Source organism: Macaca thibetana, chromosome 15, assembly GCF_024542745.1.
Source record: "Macaca thibetana thibetana isolate TM-01 chromosome 15, ASM2454274v1, whole genome shotgun sequence".
Lineage (NCBI taxonomy): Eukaryota > Metazoa > Chordata > Mammalia > Primates > Cercopithecidae > Macaca > Macaca thibetana.
Genome location: NC_065592.1, coordinates 97,962,607 through 97,982,780, shown reverse-complemented (window position 1 = coordinate 97,982,780; position 20,174 = coordinate 97,962,607). Strand labels below are relative to the sequence as shown.

Genomic DNA, 20,174 nt, shown 5'->3' with positions numbered 1-20,174 from the left:
CAAATTTTATCATCAGCAACAAATCTATTAGTTGTTTCCTTTGAAGTGACAGGCTCACTTTGCTTATCTCCATGAAAAGAAAATGGCAAAGGCCAGGCATGGTGGCTCATGCTTGTAATCCCAGCACTTTGGGAGGCCAAGGTGGGTGGATCACTTGAGGTCACAAGTTCGAGACCAGCCTGGCAAATGTGGTGAAACCCCTTCTCTACTAAAAATACAAAAATTAGCTGGGTGTAATGGCTCATGCCTGTAATCCCAGCTGCTCGGGAGGCTGAGGCAGGAGAATCGCTTGAACCTGGGAGGCGGAGGTTTCAGTGAGCCGAGATTGCACCACTGCACTCTAACCTGGGTGACAGAGTGAGACTCTGTCTCAAAAAAAAAAAAAAAAAAAAAGAAAAAGAAAATGTCTGGCAAAATATTCCAGTCTGAATAATCATTGTTTGTCCATCGTGTTTTTGAAGTAAAAATGATGATCTGTGGAAAAAAGTGGCTGGTTTAGCTTGTCATTGAGACAGTTGCATGTATTTTCTTCCAAGATAACCGTCATATTTCAATATGCAGCAGAAATGTTTTTATGCACACAGAATATTAAGATGATGTACACTCATGGGTAAAGCTGGCATTCTCTTTAAACTACAAATTCATGGTGAATTTGTGAAAATAGTCAGTGAAAACTTTGGTCAGTGAAAAATGCACTATTAGAACAGTTTGGTGTCACTGCCTTCATTTTGCTGCAATGCCAACTCTTTACCCATCATTGCCTTTGGACCATTGGTGCAAATGTCAACACAATGTCAAAGGTAAATAATATGTTAGTATTTTAATGAAAATTGTCTTTGGCCTTGCACATTTTCTGAAAGGGTTTCAGGTACCCTTAGTGGTTTTTTTTTTTTTTTGTATCTCTGTTTTATTTTCTGTGGTAACAAACATTTAAGAATCAGATAAAACAAGGGGCCCCTGAGCACCCAAGGGCCAGTACAGGCTGCCCATGAGGCCCTCACAGGAAAGCAACTGTGTCAGTTTTCCTGGTTTTGATATTGTCCTATAGTTATGTGATATGTAACCATTGGGGAAACTGAATGAAGGTTACAAAGCACCAGTCTACTATTTTTGCAACTTCCTGTGAATCTATAATTACTTCAAAATAAAAAGTTAAAAAAATTACTGTGTGGAAATGGATTATTGGGCACAAGAAGGGAAGCAGACTAGTCACGAGATTGTGAGAGATGATGATTGCTTGGATGTGGGTAGTAATAGTAGAAATGGAGAGAAGTGAATGGATTTGAGGTGTTTTAGAGATAGTGCTTGTATTACGTTGTAGTGTGGAAAAGGGAGTCTAGATATTTATGTTGAGCAACTGAATTCATGTGAATTTGAGAAGGTTAGGATTGGAGGAGGAGTAGGTTGAGAGGAGGAACAGAAGTTTTACATTGGGCTCGTTAGGTTGGTGAAGCTATCAGAGGTTGAGGCTGCTGTTGAACGTAGGAGCCAAGCAGCATACAGATAATAATTAGAGCTGTGGGATTAGATGGGATCACTCAAGGCAAAAGTGTAGTGAGTAAAGAGAAGTGGCCTGGGACAGAGCTGCTGGGGGAGACGTCAGTGTCTAGAGGTGTGTCAGAGGGGATCTCAAAGAAGGGGCAAGAGGAGGAAAATCAGGCGAGTATAGAGTCATTGAATCCCAAAGAAGAAAATGTGTTAAGAAAAGAGGAGATAACTGGTTTGTGTGGTGCAGAGATGTGAATATGTTGGGATTAGAAGTGACCACAGGAGGCTTTTCGGAGATCTCAAGAGTTCAGAAGGCAACCTGGTGGTTTGAAAAGTGAACAATATGTGGGGAAACGGAGAGAGCAGTACATACTTCTCTTTGGAGGAATATCAGAGAAACCGCTGGTAGGAGCTCCTAGATCATACTTGTGTACCTACAAATCTGATTAATTGAAGGGGAAAGATAGATGAGGGATCAGAGAAAGTATAATTGAAAGACAAAGCAAGTATTTTGAGAATGAAAGGGACTGGGAGCAAGTGTATGAGTGGATTGTTCTTTGAATCTCAATGTACCAGCCAAATAGAGCCCGTTAAAAGTGAGAACATGTAACTCTTCTGCTCAGAAATTTCCCATCTCACTCATTGTACAAGCCAAAGCCCTTAAAATGGCCTACAAGCCTCTAAGCAATCTGCTATTTTTCTCTGTTCTCTCCCATGCCTACCCCCAGCTCTGACCTTGTTCCTCACTGTCTCCTCCAGCCACACTGGCCACCTCATTGTTCATAGAACTTAGCAGGTTTGCTCCTGCCTGGGGATCCTGGAGCTCGCGCCTCCGTTTTTCTGGACGGCTCCTTTTGCCGGTATCTGCATGGCTTACTCACTTACTTCTTTCAGGCTTTTTCTTAAATGGTACTTTTTCAGTGGTCTTCTCTGACCATGCTGTCTAAAACTGTCTCTCTCTCCCTGCACTTTTTATTCCCCCAAAGTGCTTTTTCTCCATAGTACTTCCCATCACCTGACATATAAAATGTACATATTTACTTATTTGACTTGTTTCTCACCATAAGAATGTACACTCTATGCGGGGTAGGAATTTTTGCTTGTTTTGTTTACACTATACTGACAATACCAAGATCAGTACCGTATGTACAGTTGGTTTTTTTTTTTTTTTTTTGAGATGAAGTCTTGCTCTGTCGTCCAGGCTGGAGTGCAATGGCACAATCTCAGCTCACTGCAACCTCCGCCTCTTGGATTCAAGCAATTCTCCAGTCTCAGCCTCCCAAGTAACTGGGATGACAGGCATGTGCCACACGCCTGGCTAATTTTTTTGTATTTTTAGTAGAGATGGGGTTTCACCATGTTGGCCAGGCTGGTCTCGAACTGACCTCAAGTGATGCACCCGTCTCGGCCTCCCAAAGTGCTGGGATTACAGGTGTGAGCCACGGCGCCCGGCCTATGTACAAATATTTGTATGACAAATAGAAACAGGGAAGAAAGAACATAGGTGGAGGATAGGTAGGCTTAAGGATTTGGTGACAGGAAAGTGAGTGTATTCTTGCTAGGTTTATACCAGTTATGAAGCAGGGCACTAATTGAGAATGGAGTGGGATGGGAAGAAGGATTATCAGAGTTTTGAGGAGAGCAGAATAAGTGTAAAAAGTCTTTGAGAGTGGAAAGGTGAACTTTCCAGGTGTGATGTAAGGTTACTGAACAGGGTTGAAGGGATATTTGTGATTTGTGATTTTCTGAAATAGAATGTGTTTCTCACTTAAGTCAGTAGAATTTTAACAATATTAAACTATAGAACAGAGTAAGGAAGTGAAATGTGTAAATGCTTACTGTTTTTAAAAGAATAGAATTATTTTTTAAACAGTGATCATTATAGTATTGAATTTACACCATTGATTTAGAATGTGCCCTAACACCCTATATTCTTTTTAGCCTTACCAATAATTCTAGGATCGTGGGACTCCTGGCTCAGCTGGAGAAGATCAATGCTGAACCTTCAGAATCAGACACTGCCCGATATGTTACATCAAAAATTCTTCATCTGGCTCAGAGTCAAGGTAAACATTGATCTCTTCTTTGGTTTTGAAACGTTATTTTAATTGTTTAAAAGTGGATGCTAAAAATGTTCAAACTTCTAATGAATGGTTGATTTTCCACAAAAATTGAACTTTCAGGCCAGACCCGGTGGCTCACACCTGTAATCCCAGCACTTTGGGAGGCTGAGGTGGGCAGATCACGAAGTCAGTAGTTCGAGACCAGCCTGGCCAATGTGGTGAAACCCCATCTGTACTGAAAAATACAAAAAGTAGCTGGGTGTGGTGGCATGCGCTTATAGTCCCAGCTACTCGGGAGACTGAGGCAGGAGAAACGCAGGAACCTGGGAGGCGGAGGTCTCAGCAGTAAACTGAGACCAGCCTGGGGGACAGAGCGAGACTCCGTCTCAAAAAAAAAAAAAAAAAAGAATCAAACTTTCTCAAATTGACTCAAGAGTAGAAAACTGAATAACTCTGGAGGAAATTGATCTTCAAAGCATTGTTTCTAATAATGATTACAATTTTACTTATATATGATTGCCACCCTCCAATTTACAGACAGTACCGAATTCCAGTGCTACTTGATACAGATTTTTGGCAAAAAGATGTCAAGTAGCATAGAATATTGGTTATTTTGTGGTCCTCACTTTGAAATTCAAGCTCTACCATTTAGTGGTTGGGTACCTTAGGGAAGTTATTGAATTTCTAGGATGTATAGTAGCTATACCATCTCTGAAGTAGCGGTCACAAATATCATGGGATTGTCATGAGATTTACATGAGAAGCATATAAAAAGAATGTTTAAAATGTTCTATAAATGTCCTCTGTAATTAGACATTATTTTTTAATTTTATGATGGTAATAGTACTAAATGGATTTCAAAACCCTGACGGAGTACACAAATAGTATTGACTTTGTACTTAGGAACATAATGTGAAAAGGCTCAAATAAAACATTAGGGAATTAAGTCTATACATGGAAATATGAATATCATTGTTAAAGAACACATTTCGCTGGGCGCGGTGGCTCAAGCCTGTAATCTCAGCACTTTGGGGGGCCGAGGTGGGTGGATCATGAGGTCAGGAGATTGAGACCATCCTGACTAACACTGTGAAACCCCATCTCTACTAAAAAATAGAAAAAATTAGCCAGGTATGGTTGTGGGCACCTGTAGTCCCAGCTACTCGGGAGGCTAAGGCAGGAGAATGGTGTGAACCCGGAAGGCAGAGCTTGCAGTGAGCCAAGATCGCCCCACTGCACTCCAGCCTGGGCGACAGAGCAAGACTCCATCTAAAATAAAAAATAAAAAATAAAAAGAACACATTTTAGTAATGCAAGATGGTTTAATATCAGGAAATGTGTCAGTATAACATTATCTGAACAGGTCAAATAAAATCCATGTAATTATCTTAATAGATAGTAAAAAGGACTTTGATAAGACTAAAAACTGTGCATGATTTAAATAAGAGAAAACCAGCAGCTACTTTAATATTTAACAGTGCACATAAAAGGTATTTCTGTTAGAATTAAGGTTCAATAATTATAATCTTTATTTAATTTTTAAAAACTTCATTATTCTGGAGGCTTAGGTCATTCACATAAGATGTTTGGCAGGCATTTACTGTTTCAAGAGCTCGGTATCTATTAACCCTTCTTCTTGTTCATAGACACTTATATATATTTTGATCACTTCCTCCCATGTAGGCCATGCATTTGGGGGATAGTTGACACCACCCCATTGTTTCTCACGTAATTTAAAATACTTGTACCTTTGAATTAAGAAAGCCACTGTATTGGATTCCAGGCTCTGGAAATATTGTACTTATTAACTAAGGCAACTAATGAACAAGGATGTTCATTGTATCAGTGTAAAATTAAATGTGCCAGGTATATTCACTACATTGTTATGTGAAATACCTCCTTCTCAAAAAAACCAAACAAAAAACCCAACAAAAACAAAAGAAAATGAATCCTTCAGACCTATAGATAAACACTTTTGTCCATTGCTCCTACCACTGTAGACTCTCCTTTGTGTCACAACCTAGAAACCCCTACTCCAGCATTACCACTGAAAATACTCCTAACCATACCTCTGTCAGAGAATGACCCTCTTCCCACCTTTTCAGCCACCACTGGAGTCTAACTCCTGAATACTGTCCCTTGGGGTGTGTAATCTCATGACACTGTTTATGGTGCCTAGAATTAGCCAACCAACACAGTATAAGTTGGTAGTGAAAGATTGTCCCAACCTTTATAGGATAATCCAGTTAGCTACCCATTTGGGAGAAAAAGTTTGGAATTTGTAGTTGAAAAAAGAAATGCAAACAACCAAGAAATGTACAGAAATTTTCTTTACTCCCTTACAGTTCAGGAACTGCTAATGAAAACAACCGAGATATCTTTCACTAGTCAGATTGACAGAAATTAGAATGACAATGTCTGGTGCTGTTGAAGGCACAGGGAGAGGGTACTCTCATATACTGTTGGAGGTGTAGTAATTATTACAAACTTGGAGAAAATAATCTGGCAATGTGTGCTAAAACAAATTGCACCCGGTATTTGACCCAGCACCTGGTATTTGATTTTTACTTTAAGAAATATATATATATATGTATAATTTTTATTTTTATTTATTTATTTTTGAGACAGTCTCTCTCACTCTGTTGCCCGGGCTGGATTGTAGTGGCGCAGTCTCGATTCACTGCAACCTCCACCTCCCTGGTTCAAGCCATTCTTCTGTCTCAGTCCCCTGAGTAGGTGGGATTACGCCAGCTAGGCGTATGCCACAACACCTGGCTAATTTTTTCTATTTTTGGTAGAGATGGAATTTCACCGTGTTGGCAAGGCTGGTCTCCAACTCTTGACCTCAGGTGATCTGCCCACATCGGCCTCCCAAAGTGCTGGGATTACAGGTGTGAGCCACCGTGCCCGGCCAAGAAATATATTTTAACTGAAATAAAAATGCTAGTTAGAGAGAGTATAGAGATATTCCTTGTGGCATTATTTGTAATGTCAAAGGTCAAGAAACAACTTAAATGTTTATCATTAAGAGAATGTGTGAATAATTTTTGATATAGCCAAACTGGAAATTTATAGTCATATTATGCAGCTATTATGAATAATACATTATTTACGATGGGGACTCTTGTAACCCCCACACCCAGGCTTACCCCAAACTAATTAAATCTTATTGTTAAAGCTTTTCAGATGGTTCTAAAATTGAGAGCTACTGCTGTAGACAGGGAATGGCTAGTGTTTTCTGGGAAGGGCCAGATAGACATATTTTAGGCTTTGTGGGCCATACAGTCTCTGCCCTGTAGCACAAAAACAGCCACAGATGATACATAAAGAAACAGGCGGCCGGGCGCGGTGGCTCAAGCCTGTAATCCCAGCACTTTGGGAGGCCGAGACGGGCGGATCACGAGGTCAGGAGATCGAGACCATCCTGGCTAATATGGTGAAACCCCGTCTCTACTAAAAATACAAAAAACTAGCCGGGCGAGGTGGTGGGCGCCTGTAGTTCCAGCTACTCGGGAGGCTGAGGCAGGAGAATGGCGTAAACCCGGGAGGCAGAGCTTGCAGTGAGCTGAGATCCGGCCACTGCACTCCAGCCTGGGCGACAAAGCGAGACTCCGTCTCAAAAAAAAAAAAAAAAAAAGAAACAGGCATGGCTGAGTTCCTATAAACTTTATTGTAGACACTGAAAAAAAAATTATAATTGAAACATACAGTTCAAATGTGTAACTATATGCACTCTCTTGGAGGCTTAAATTTAGTATATTACGTACAGCAAGATTCTTTAGTTCATATGACTGTAAATGTATATAGTCTCATTTTTGTATAAAATATGTGTAGTCTCATTTTTTGTATAAAATAAACCATTATATTTGTATGTAATATTTGTATGAGCCAGGCCAAAAGATAAAAGGAAGGATGCATATCAAATTGTTAGCAGTAGCTATATTGATGGGATAGGAATGGAGGAGAATAAAGTAAGCTAATTTTGTTTCAAACACTTTTAAATTGTTGCAACAAGCATATACTATTTATGTATTTAAATGATATAAAAAACCAACCCCTACAACACATTTTATTCACACTATGAACTTATACATTTCCATAATTTGCCTCTCGTTAACTACTTATGTACAGTGAACATGGTTATCTCTTGCAATTTCCCTTTAGCTTTTTTTTTAGAAACATTTATATTATCTATTTTCATGCAAATGGTTAATTTGTTGGCCCATGGTTGTTGCTAATCTTTCCTTATAATCCTTTTAGTTTCTATAGAGTAGGGAATGTCATTCCTGATTTTGGTGGTGCCCTCTCTTTTTTCTCGGTCAGCTCATTAGTTCTCAACCAGGAGTGATTGCGTTTGCCCCACTTTTCCCCCCAGGGGCATTGGCAATGTTTGGTGACATTTTTAGTTGTAAATTTTTTTTTAGTGGGGCTTACTGGAATCTGTTGGATAGAAGCCAGAGATGTTGCTGAACATACTGTAATATATAGATCAACCCCCCACAAGAAAGAATTATCTGTCCCAAAATGTCAAGAGTGCTGAGGTTAGGAAACCCTAGGCTAGCTAAAAGTTTATCAATTTTGTTGATATTGTTAAAGAACCAACTTCTGGTTTGATTTTCCCTTTTGTTTCATTGATTTCCTTCTTTTGTTTATTGCTTTCTTCCTTCTACTTGTTTTGAGTTTAATTTGCTCTTTCCTCGCCTTTTTTTTTTTTTTTTTTTTTTTTTTTTTTTTTAAATTTTGAGACTGTTTCATTCTTGTTGCCTAGACTGGAGTGCAATGGTAAGATCTCGGCTCACTGCAACCTCTGTCTCCTGGGTTCAAGTGATTTTCCTGCCTCAGCACCCCCGAGTAGCTGGGATTACGGGCACCTCTCACCACACCTGGCTAATTTTTTGTATTTTTAGTAGAGACGGGGTTTCAACATGTTGGCCAGGCTGGTCTTGAACTCCTGACCTCAGGTGATCCACCCACCTCAGCCTTCCAGAGTGCTGGAATTACAGGCATGAGCCACCGCGCCTGGATGCCATTTTCTTACAGTGGATGTCTAGATTATTTATTTTGAGACCTTTTTTTCCACTGGAGGCATTCAAAGCCATAGATTTTCCTGTAAACACTGCCTTAGCTACATTCTACAAATTTTGATTTATTGTATTTTTGTTTTAATTCAGTTGACAATATGTTCTGATTTTCTTTGTGATTTTTTTCTTTGACCCATAGGTTTTTTAGAAGTGTGTTGTTTAATTTCCCAATATTTCAGGAATTCTTAAATTTCCTTCTGTTGATTTCTAATTTAATTCTGTTGTGGCCAGAGAATATACTTTGAATTATTTCAATTCTTGGAATTGCTTGAGACTTGTTTTATGACCTAGTTTGTGGTTTCTCCTGAAAAATGTTCCGTGCCTACTTGAAAAGAATGTATATTCTGCTGTTGTTGGGCGAAGTGTTCTATACATATCAATTAGGTCAGGTTAGTTGATAGTGTTGTTCAGATCTCTTATACACTGTTGATCTTTCTATTCAGGTGCTCTGTTAATTATTAAGAGGTGTTAAAATGTTATTAAATTGTGTATTATTTTTTAAATTTTGGCAGGTTTTGGTTAATGTATTTTGAGGCCCTGTTGTTAGCTGTGTGTACATTTATAGTTGTTTCATTTTCCTGATAGTTTGCCTCTTCCATCATTGTGAAATATTGCTTTTTGTCTCATTATAGTTCTAGACTTAAAGTTCATTTTGTCTAATGGTAATATCACCACTCCAGCTGCCTAATGATTACTCATTGCGTATCGTACCTTTTTTCGTTCCTTTTACTTTGAACCTGTTTGTACCTTCAAATCTAAAGTGTGTTTCTTGAAGATAACATATTGTTGGATCTTGCTTCTTAACTAGTCTGAGTGTTTTAGTGCTTCCAATTTAATGCATTTATTAATATGATTGGATTTACATCTGCCATTTTGCTATTTGTTTTGTTTCATGTGTTTTCCATTCTTCTAATTCTTTCACTGCTTTTGTGTTATCTAACTTTAAGACATTGTAGGTCTTTTCTTAGTGGTTCCTGTAAGGATTAAAATGTGCATCTTTTTACAGTGTACTGTGGTGCACTTAATTCCAGTCAGTATCAAAACTACCCATATAGCTTCATTTCCTTCTCACTCCTTATGCTGTTATTGATTTACATGTTATGTTTATACATACTAGAATCCCAGCAATACAGTGTTATAATTATTGCTTACACATCTTATGCTTTATAAAGAAGTTCTGAATGAAGAGCAGGATTAAGAGCCAACATATTGATAGTTAAAGTAACAGGGGTGGAATTAAGTTTCCTTAGAAGGAGATGTAGAGTGAAAAAGCTGAGGCTTGTGTCCTGGGAACTGTGCACATTTAGATAGGGCTCTAAGGGGGTCTTGTGAAGATAATCAAGTGCGTTCACATGATTTTATGTCTTTGATGTTTTACCCCTTTATCATTACGGAAAGTTTCTCTTTATCTCTGGTAGTGTTCTTTGTCTGAAGTTTATTTTGTCTGATATTAGTATAACCCTTCAAGCTTTCCTGCGGTGGTTGTTTTGCATGATACAGTCTTTTCCATTCTTTTACTCCCAACCTTTTTGTGTCATTGAATCCAAAGTATGATTTCTGTAGACAGCATATAGTTGGATCTTTTTTAAAAAAATACTTAACCAGTTTGACAGTCTGAGTGTTTCATTTGAGCATTTGGTCTGTTAACATTGAATGTAGTTGTTGATTGGATTTAGGTCTGCAATTTTATTTTCTCTTTGTCTTTTATGTTTTTTATTCCTTTTCTTCCTGTCCTACCCTATTTTGGATTATTTGTTTTTTTTAGAATTTTGTTTTAATTTACCTATTGGCTTTTTAGTTATACCTCTTTTCATTTTTAAGAAGTAATTTCTTTGAAGATTGCAGTAAATGTCATTAACTTTTCACAGTTTGCTTAGAATTATTATTGTTACTTCATGTAAATTTAGAATCTTAAATTTTTTCTGCCGTTCTTCAGCTGTAATTGTCATATATATCTACATCTATATACATTACAACACAATTTTTGCTTTATCCAGTCATGTATGTTTTAAAGACATTAAGAAGAAAAAAGGTAGAATTTACATTTGCAGAGATATTTACCATTTTGAAAGCTCTTTATTATTTTCTAAGATGTGAGTTTGGTCTGGTGCCATTTCTCTTTAGCCTACAGAATTTTGTCATTTCTGGTAGTTCAGATTGGCTGTGGAAGATTTTTTTTTTTTTCTTAATCTGACAGTGAATTTATTTCACCATTTTTGAAGGATATTTTTACTGGATATAGAATTCTGGGTTGGCAGTTTCATCATTGTCATCATCTTTTAGCATTTTAAAGTGTGCTTAAAATTGTGTTTCCACCATTTTATGGCCTCCATAATTTCAAATGAGAACTCTGTTGTCATTTGAATCTTTGTTTTCCTGAATGTTATATGTGATTTTTTTCTAGCTGATTTCAGGATTTTTTTTTTTTTTTTGGTTTTGCTTTTCAAGTTTGACTGGCTGTAGTTTTCTTCATAGTTATCCTGCTTGTAATTCACTGATATTCTTGAATCTGTAAATTTCTATCTTTAGCCAAATTTGGGACATTTTTGGTTGCTCAATTTTTTTCTCCCTTATTTTCTCTATTTGTCTTGTGGAAGTATGATTATACATATATTAGATTTTTGGTATTTTTTTCAGCTATTGTTGAGGCTTGTATCTTTTAAGTTTAATTCTCTGTTATTTGGGTTGGATAATTTCTGTTGTTCTCTTGTCAGTTTTACTGCCTCTTTCCTATGCATTCTTCCAGTTAGCTGTCTGATAATTTATTTCAGGTGTTATTTTCTTTGTTCTCAAGGGTGCACTTGGTTCTTTTGCTTTTGTAGTTTCTATTTCTCTGCAGTGTTTTCCCGTCTTTTCATTCATTGTGTACTTCTTTAATGTCATTTATTATAATAGCTGCTTTAAAATTTTTGTCTGTAAATCTAAATCTAACATTCAGATAATTGAAGCTGTTGAAGAAAGAATACAGCATTATAATAACTGGGAAGGATTATATTTAAAGAAGCCAAAGGAAGATGCAGTAGTCAACAGTACTAAGTGTTAGGAAGGTTAGTTAAAGTTCTTTTTGGTTGGATTATTAACAAATTATTGATCACAACAAAAGCACTTTTCAAGTGATAGGATTAGATGGAAGATTACAGTATGTTATAATGTGAGTGGCAAATGAAATAATCACAGGGAATATAGAGTACTTGTTTGAGGAGCTTCATTGAGAAAGAAAAGAGGGAAATAGAGGGGGAGGCAGGGTAAAATAAGATTTGGTAAGCATGTGGAATAATAAAAAGTGTATTTATTGGTTGAGGAGGAACAACCGATAGTTGGTAGAGGTTGAAGATAAAGGTTCATAAGAACATAGAAAGGATGGAATTCAGAACATAGATGAAGGGACATTTCTTCCATTTCTTCCCTGCTCCTCTCTGCCATTTATTGGCAGAAGGAATGCAAGACTGTCAAGGATTTTGGTACAGGAGCATATACAGTTTGGTTGTTATTAGTAAAATGTTTTGTTAACTATTACTTTGCTTCATTTTAATGAGGAAAAATTTAGGTTCTGAGAAGTCCAGAGAATGAGAGGAAAGATTGAGGGCTACTATAAATGTTGGAATAGCTATAGGCTATGGCAGGGCCCATGGTGATGGATGTGAGCTAAGATAAGTGAAAGGAGCAGTTTTGTGTTCCCAAGTGAGGTTGGAATTCATTAATTTTATGGTATTAACAGTCTTAAATTGTGGTGTTATTTTAACTCTGATGTAGGAGTAGGGAACTTAGCTTTTTGGGATTCACTTCTGTATCAGGGTTTGTGGTGGGAAAGTTGGTGGGGGTGGATGTGCTTGGAATCCAAGTTAAGCATGGAGGGGACTGATACTGTGGGAAAACAGTGCTACCTCGCACTGGATAAGAAGTTTCAACAAAGATGACAGTGAGGTTTATATAGTCTTTATAAAGGAAAGATGAATAGAAATGTTAGGAGGTTATGGTCCATAATTAAAAGATTAGAGGTTAAGATATCAGAGGCAGAGCAGTTTGAGGTCCTGAGAATGGCCATCCAGAATGTTGATGAATTGGAGCACAGAGGGAAGGATTTTGTTATGAGGTCAAGAAACTATGGAACTAGGTATTTGAATGAATTTTCTACATTGGCATTGAAGTCTCCCAAGATCATGGCAGAATTTGGAGTAGAGTAGAAAACTGTTAGTATGAACACCTAATTCTCATTTAGTGTGAGGCGTAAACAAAACAGTGGTGAATGTTAACAAGGGGAGGCTGCATTATACTGTCTTCAAAGGAAGAGAGTTTTTTTACCCTTCATGGAGGTGAAAATGTAATGGCTTGTTAGTGGTGATGTTAATATTGAAAAATAATTTGGCTTTAATATTAAATCGGGGGCCTTTAAAATACTATATCAAGGATACATTAGATATTTGAAACAGTGTTTTATTTTACAACCCAATATTTTTTGGTGGAGGCAGCAGGGCTGCCTTGAACAATGAGATCACTTGGACACAGGAAGGGGATCATCACACACTGGGTCCTATTGTGGGAAGGTGGGGGGTGAGGGATAGCATTAGGAGATATACCTAATATAAATGACGAGTTAATGGGTGCAGCACACCAACATGGCACATGTATAGATATGTAACAAACCTGCACGTTGTGCACATGTACCCTAGAACTTAAAGTATAATTAAAAAAAAATACAAAAGTTAGCCGGACGTGGTGACACACACCTGTAATCCCAGCTGCTCAGGAGGCTGAGGCAGGAGAATTGCTTAAACCTTGGAGGTGGAGGTGGTTGTGAGTGGAGATTGCGTCATTGCACTCCAGCCTGGGTGACAGAGTGAGACTCCATCTCCAAAAAAAAAAAGGTATTAATGCGATCAAAACATTCGAAAATGGTAGTAGGTTTTTATTTTCACCCATTTTGATGAACAGTTTTCTAGTTCTACTCATGAAGATGAGGCAAGACTCCTACCTTCCCTAGTTCTGGCACCTGTACTATATTATCGATTTTAAGATTCTAAATGAATGAATAGGGATCACCTAATTCATGACAGGAGCTGTGATGAAATGTGAAGAATGCTGTGTTAACTGAAATCTCGAAGTCCACATGCGGTAGAATTAGCAACATCACAGGGAAGAATGTCTGTGAACCAAGTCAGAGTGTTTACTGTACCAGTGGAGGCTTGTTGAATTTTTATTAGCTATATGCAACCAAACTATACATACTGTTAAAAATGTATATTTGAGAAAAAAATTGTTTGCTACTTTTCAGAAAAAACAAGGAGAGAAATGACAGCCAAAGGTTCTACAGGAATGGAAATTCTGCTGTCAACATTAGAGGTAAATCAGTGACACACTTTAATTATGTAACTACTAATGCCAAGCGATACTGAAGAAGAAAAAGCCTATGTGTGTGTATAAATACACACAGAAACACATACACACGTACATACATACACATACACATACATATACACACGTGTGTGTGTATATATATGTAACAATTTTTATTTTAGAGGTAAAGCCAGTGAATGAAAGTTTGTTTTAGGTTTTTAAAATACTATTTGGAATGGTGGTATAAATATTCTAATATGTGTTAGGTGACTGTTGAAGTATATTTCCCTTTTACAATTATAATGATAACTAAATTGTAATCCTAACATGCCATTCTAGTTGGTAATAGAAAATAAAGCATTAGCTGGAAATAAATCTTTAGCTTAAAACAAATGGTTGACATTGAAAATTATCGTTTATTGTTTTAGCTGATATACATTTGTGATTTTACTACACATATTGGTTAACTATATTATATTGATGATAATTGAATTTCTATGCCAGTGTAAAGTTTTGGGTGAACCAACAGGATGTATTCAGAATCAGGATTCTGTATTTTGTTCAGTTGCAATGTTAAGAACAAGAAATGAATTCATGTTCTTCAATAGGAGGTCTTAGCATCATGAAGATGTCATTTCTCCCTAGACTGATCTGTTACTTCAGAGCAATCTCAATAAAAGTTACCAACATGTTTTTTCTTTCTTTTACCAAATTTTTTAACCAAAATTTTACCAAATTTTTTTTCTTTTCTTTTTTTTTGAGATGGAGTCTCACTCTGTCGCCCAAGCTGGAGTGCAGTGGCGTGATCTCGGCTCAATGCAACCTCCGCCTCCCAGGTTCGAGTGATTCTCCTGCCTCAGCATCCCAAGTAGCTGGGATTATAGGTGCACACCACCATGCCTGGCTGATTTTTGTAGTTTTAGGAGAGATGGGGTTTCACCATGTTGACCAGGCTGGTCTTGAACTCCTGACCTCAGGTGATGATCCGCCTGCCTTGGCCTCCCAAAGTGCTGGGATTACAGGTGTGAGCCACTGTGCCCGGCCTAACCGTTTTGTTTTTAAAGTCCAAATGGGGAGACATAGTCAGCAAAATATAAAGCACATTTCTGAGAATGAAGATAAATGAGAAAGGACTATCCCCATTAAATATCAAAGAACATTAGAAGTCTTCAGTAATTAAAATAGTTTGGAAATTATGCATGAGTAATAGATAGACTACTACTATTATGTAACAGAATAGAAAATCCAAAAACAAAATGCATATGGGAATTTAGTATTATTTATTAAAGGTAGCATTTCAGATCAGTGAGGAATAGAGTGGTAACTATCTGGAACAATGTAACATTGAATCCTGATTTCCTGCATTCCACACCCAAATAAATTCCATATGAAGCAAATATTTAAGCATGGAAAATGGAATAATAATACTAGAGAAAGAGAGAGGAATTTTAAAATAATCTTACAACAAAGAAGGCTTTTTTAAGTATGAAAAAATAGAAACTATAAAAGATTGATAGATTCAACTATATTAACAAAAGGATGTAGAAAAAAACACCATGGATACTTGGAAAACTGAGGAAAAGTATTTTGGCTTATATAATTTCTTTGACATGTAAAGAACTTCTTCAGTTAAAGGCTGGGTGTGGTGGCTCACGCCGGTAATGCCAGCACTTTGGGAGGCCGAGACGGGTGGATCACAAGGTCAGGAGATTGAGACCATCCTGACCGGTAAAACCCGCTCTACTAAAACCCCGTCTCTACCAAAAAAAAAAAAAAAAAAAAATTAGCCGGGCGTGGTGGCGGGCGCCTGTAGTCCCAGTTACTCAGAAGGCCGAGGCAGGAGAATGGCCTGAACTCGGAGGCGGAGCTTGCAGTGAGCCGAGATCGGGTCACTGCACTCCAGCCTGGGCGACAGAGTGAGACTCCATCTAAAAAAAAAAAAAAAGAACTTCTTCATTTAGGAAGGAAAAAAAAACAAAACAAAACCCTCAAAAACCATGTAAAGGCTATGCACAGTTCTCAGAAAAAGAAACACAGATGTCACTTGAGATTGAGCATTACTTTTAATAAGATAAATAAAACCGAAGTACAATGTTTAAACATTTTCACTTATGAGATCGGTTGTCCAAACTTGGAGAAATAGCCCCTCCTCTGCATTGCTGATGGTAGTATAAATTATTTCCTAGAGAGCAGCTTGGTAATATCTATTAAAATAAAGGCCCATATTCTTTGAACTTGAAATTGTAGGCATTTACCTTACTGTACAGATGTACTTTACCACGTGTAAATATATATCCTTAGTTAAATTTGAAACTTTTAATAGCAAAATATTAAAAGCAACCTAAATATTTCATGGGTAGATGACTGGTTAAATAAACAATGGTGATATAGACATATAATGGAATATATCCTGTAGCCCTCAAGAAGAAGAAGCTCTTTATCTATTGATATGTAAAATATCAAGGTGCAAAATAGTACCTATAGAGCAATACCATTTGGAGAAATAAACCTGTATGCACATGTATATTTACATGGATTTCTTTTATATGTGCATATTATCTTTGGCAGAATGCAAAAGAAATTAATAACATGATCATCTTCTGGGAGGGCAGCTAGGTGACTGAGTAGTCACCAGACATACATTGTAGTGCCATTTAAATTTTGATTCATTTACTTTTTATTATCTGTTTGGTAGAAAGATGAGGAATTCAAATGACAGAATGATTCTTCTTGGAGTAATGTCGATATTAAGCAAGTAATATAATAACTAAAAATGATTTGTAAAAATTCTTAAAGGCAGAAGGAAACAGACTGAAATGATGAAAGAATAGTGAAAACCTGAATACATTTGTTCCTAGAGAAATTGGAAAGGTTATTTGTAAAATATGGGTAGTTCCCAGTGGATTCAAAAGTTTGGGAATCAAAAGTTTACAATGTTTTAATAAAACAAACTATTTATTTCAGAACACAAAAGATCTTCAAACTACACTTAATATCTTAAGCATTCTTGTTGAGCTGGTGTCAGCTGGTAAGTTTTTGTTTCTTTGGTCTAATTTCTGTTTCTAAACAGTGATCAACAATGTATCATATTCACTTTATTTGGAATTTTCTGATACTCTTATAGAGGCTATTCTGAATATTGGAATTTAGAAACTGAAATTTCATACTTTGTTGTCGTTGCTTTGTTTTTGGTATCTTTTCAAGTATCCCTCAGACTATCCCATAGCCATGTATTTCACAGCCTTGAACCTAGAATTTCAGCATGATTTGTGTTTACCCTTTGTGTTCTATTTTCTAAATAAATGAGATTAAACAAAATATGTTGACGGTATTTGTTTGATTTTATTGATTGATTGCTTGAGATGGAGTTTTGCTTTTGTCGCCCAGGCTTGACTGCAGTGGTGCGATCTCTGCCCACTGCCATCTCTGCCTCCTTGGTTCAAGAGATTCTCCTGCTTCAAACTACCAAGTAGCTGGGATTATAGGTGTGCGCCACGATGCCTGGCTAATTTTTGTATTTTTAGCTGAGGTGGGGTTTCACCATGTTGGCTAGGCTGGTCTTGAACTCCTGACCTCAGGTGAATCCGCCTGCCTCGGCCTCCCTAAGTGCTGTGATTACAGGAGTGAGCTACTGCGCCCGGCCGTATTTGTTTGATTTTAGAAGTCATCAGTTTTAACCATTTCTTGAATGCTAACAAGTTATGATACCTAATATGGGAGGATTTGTTGTTTCAATTTCTTTTTTATTGTTAGGTGGAGGTAGAAGAGTGAGTTTCTTAGTCACCAAAGGTGGTTCTCAAATACTGTTGCAGTTACTTATGAATGCCAGCAAAGAATCTCCCCCACATGAGGACTTAATGGTACAGATTCATTCTATTCTTGCAAAGATTGGACCAAAAGGTAAGGGATTTCATTTGTATGATTGTTGAATCTAGAACTATTTTTGTAACATGATTCTCTCACCTTGTAACTACTCAGTTTTTAAAAATGTTATTTTAAATTTCTATGGATACATAGTAATTGTATATGTTTATGGGGGTACATGTGATAGTTTGATACAAATGTATCTGTAATGATCAAATCTGGGTACATGGGGTATCCATCACCTCAAACATTCATTATTTCTTTGTGTTGGGATCATTCCAAATCTTCTTTTATAGCTATTTTGAAATATATAGTAAATTATTATTAGCTATAGTTGCCTTACTATGTTACCACTGGATGTTATTCCTTCTATTGAAATGTATTTTTGTATCCATTAACAAACTCGTCTTTATCTCCCGCTCCCCATTACCCTTGGCAGCCTCTGATAACCACTATTCACTCCTTTTATGAGATCAATTTTTTTAGCTTCCCCGTATGAAAGAGAATATTGATATTTATCTTTCTGTGCCTGTCTTGTTTCACTTGCATAACGTCCTCCAGTTCCATTCATGTTGCCGCAAATGACAGGATTTCATTCTTTTTTATGGTTGAATAATATTCCATTGTGTAAATAAACCACATTTTCTTTATATATTCATTCATTGATGGACGCCTAGGTTGATTCCATACCTTGGCTTTTGTGAATAGTGCAGCAGTAAACATGGGAATGCAGATAGTCCTCAGTATACTTATTTCCTTCCATTTGGATATATACCCAACAGTAGGATTGCTAGATCATCTGGTAATTCTATTTTCAGTTTTTTGGGGAACCCCCATACTGTTTTCCATAGTGGCTGTACTAACTTAGATTCTTGCAAACCGTGTATGATTGTTCCCCTTGCCCCTTATCCTCACCAGCATTTATTATTTTCTGTCTTCTTGGTAACAGCTGTTTTAACTGGGATAAGACGATCTCTCATTATGGTTTTGATTTGCATTTCCCTAATGATTAGTAATGTTGAGCATTTTTATCTATACCCATTGCCCATTTATATGTTTTCTTTTGAGAATATTTATTCAGATCTTTTGCCCGTTTAAAAAATCCTTTCTCTTTTTTTTCTTTTTTGCTGTTATTTGAGCTCCTTATATATTCTGGTTATTGGTCTAGTGTCAGATGAGTAGTCTGTATTTCCTCCCATTCTGTAAGTTATCTCTTCACTTTGTTGATTGTTTCCTTTGCTGTTCAGAAGCTTTTTAGCTTGATGTAATCTCATTTGTCAATTTTCGCTTTGGTTACCTATGCTTTCCAGGTCTTACTAAATAAATTTTTACCCAGACTAACGTCCAGAAGCATTCTCCAATGTTTTCTTATGGAGAGTACTTAATTTTTAAAATCTAAAATGCTACAGCTTTTTCTTAGATTTAGTAATGAAATGCTTTTTTTTTTTTTTTTTGACAGAGTCTCATTGTATTGCCAGGCTGGAGTGCAGTGGTGTGATCTGGGCTCACTGCAACCTCCGCCTCCTGGGTTCAAACGATTCTCCTGCCTCAGCCTCCCGAGTAGCTGAGACTACAGGCGCGTGCCACCATGCCCATCTCATTTTTTGTGTTTTTAGTAGAGACGGGGTTTCACCATGTTGGCCTGGATGGTCTCAAATTCCAGACCTCATGATCCGCCCACCTTGGCCTCCCAAAGTGTTGGGATTACAGGCGTGAGCCACCGCACCTGGCCGAAATGCTTTTTTATAGTCAACTAGTGACCTGCAAGAACTGAGAATCCAAAATTTATGAGGAATTCTATTGCATGTGGTAGAAAAAAGAAAAATGTTTGGGTCACAAATGTGTCTTGGAGTGTGTATGTGCCCTCTCAATGTGTTTCTAAAGGATACATGCAATATGGGTATTGTTGAGGCTAGAAGGAAGGAGTATGGATGGGAATGTTTTGAAGAACATGGAGGTAAAATATGTCACTGTTTTCTTTAATAGTCATATTTGTGTTGCATAGTGTGAATGCTCAGGAAACTTACAATCTTACTTAAGAAGAGAAAAATAAGGGCTGGGCGCGGTGGCTCAAGCCTGTAATCCCAGCACTTTGGGAGCCCGAGACGGGTGGATCACGAGGTCAGGAGATCGAGACCATCCTGGCTAACATGGTGAAACCCCCCTCTACTAAAAAATACAAAAAACTAGCCAGGCGAGGTGGCGGGCGCCTGTAGTCCCAGTTACTCGGGAGGCTGAGGCAGGAGAATGGCGTGAACCCGGGAGGCGGAGCTTGCAGTGAGCTGAGATCCGGCCACTGCACTCCAGCCTGGGCGACAGAGCGAGACTCCATCTCAAAAAAAAA

General features: G+C 37.5%; 1 protein-coding gene across 5 annotated transcripts in view; it reads left to right on the top strand.

Annotated features, from left to right (window-relative positions):
• Positions 1-20,174, top strand: part of AGTPBP1 (ATP/GTP binding carboxypeptidase 1) — a 198,468-nt gene that overhangs the window by 43,636 nt on the left and 134,658 nt on the right. For all 5 annotated transcript variants that reach the window (XR_007719870.1, XM_050761609.1, XM_050761610.1 and 2 more), the window contains exons 3-6: positions 3,430-3,554; positions 13,905-13,972; positions 16,931-16,994; positions 17,720-17,866. Coding sequence is in view for 4 of the 5 variants with exons in the window: in XM_050761609.1 (XP_050617566.1) it covers positions 3,430-3,554; positions 13,905-13,972; positions 16,931-16,994; positions 17,720-17,866 (404 nt within the window). In the remaining variant the exon portion in view is untranslated. The remainder of the gene's footprint in view (positions 1-3,429; positions 3,555-13,904; positions 13,973-16,930; positions 16,995-17,719; positions 17,867-20,174) is intronic.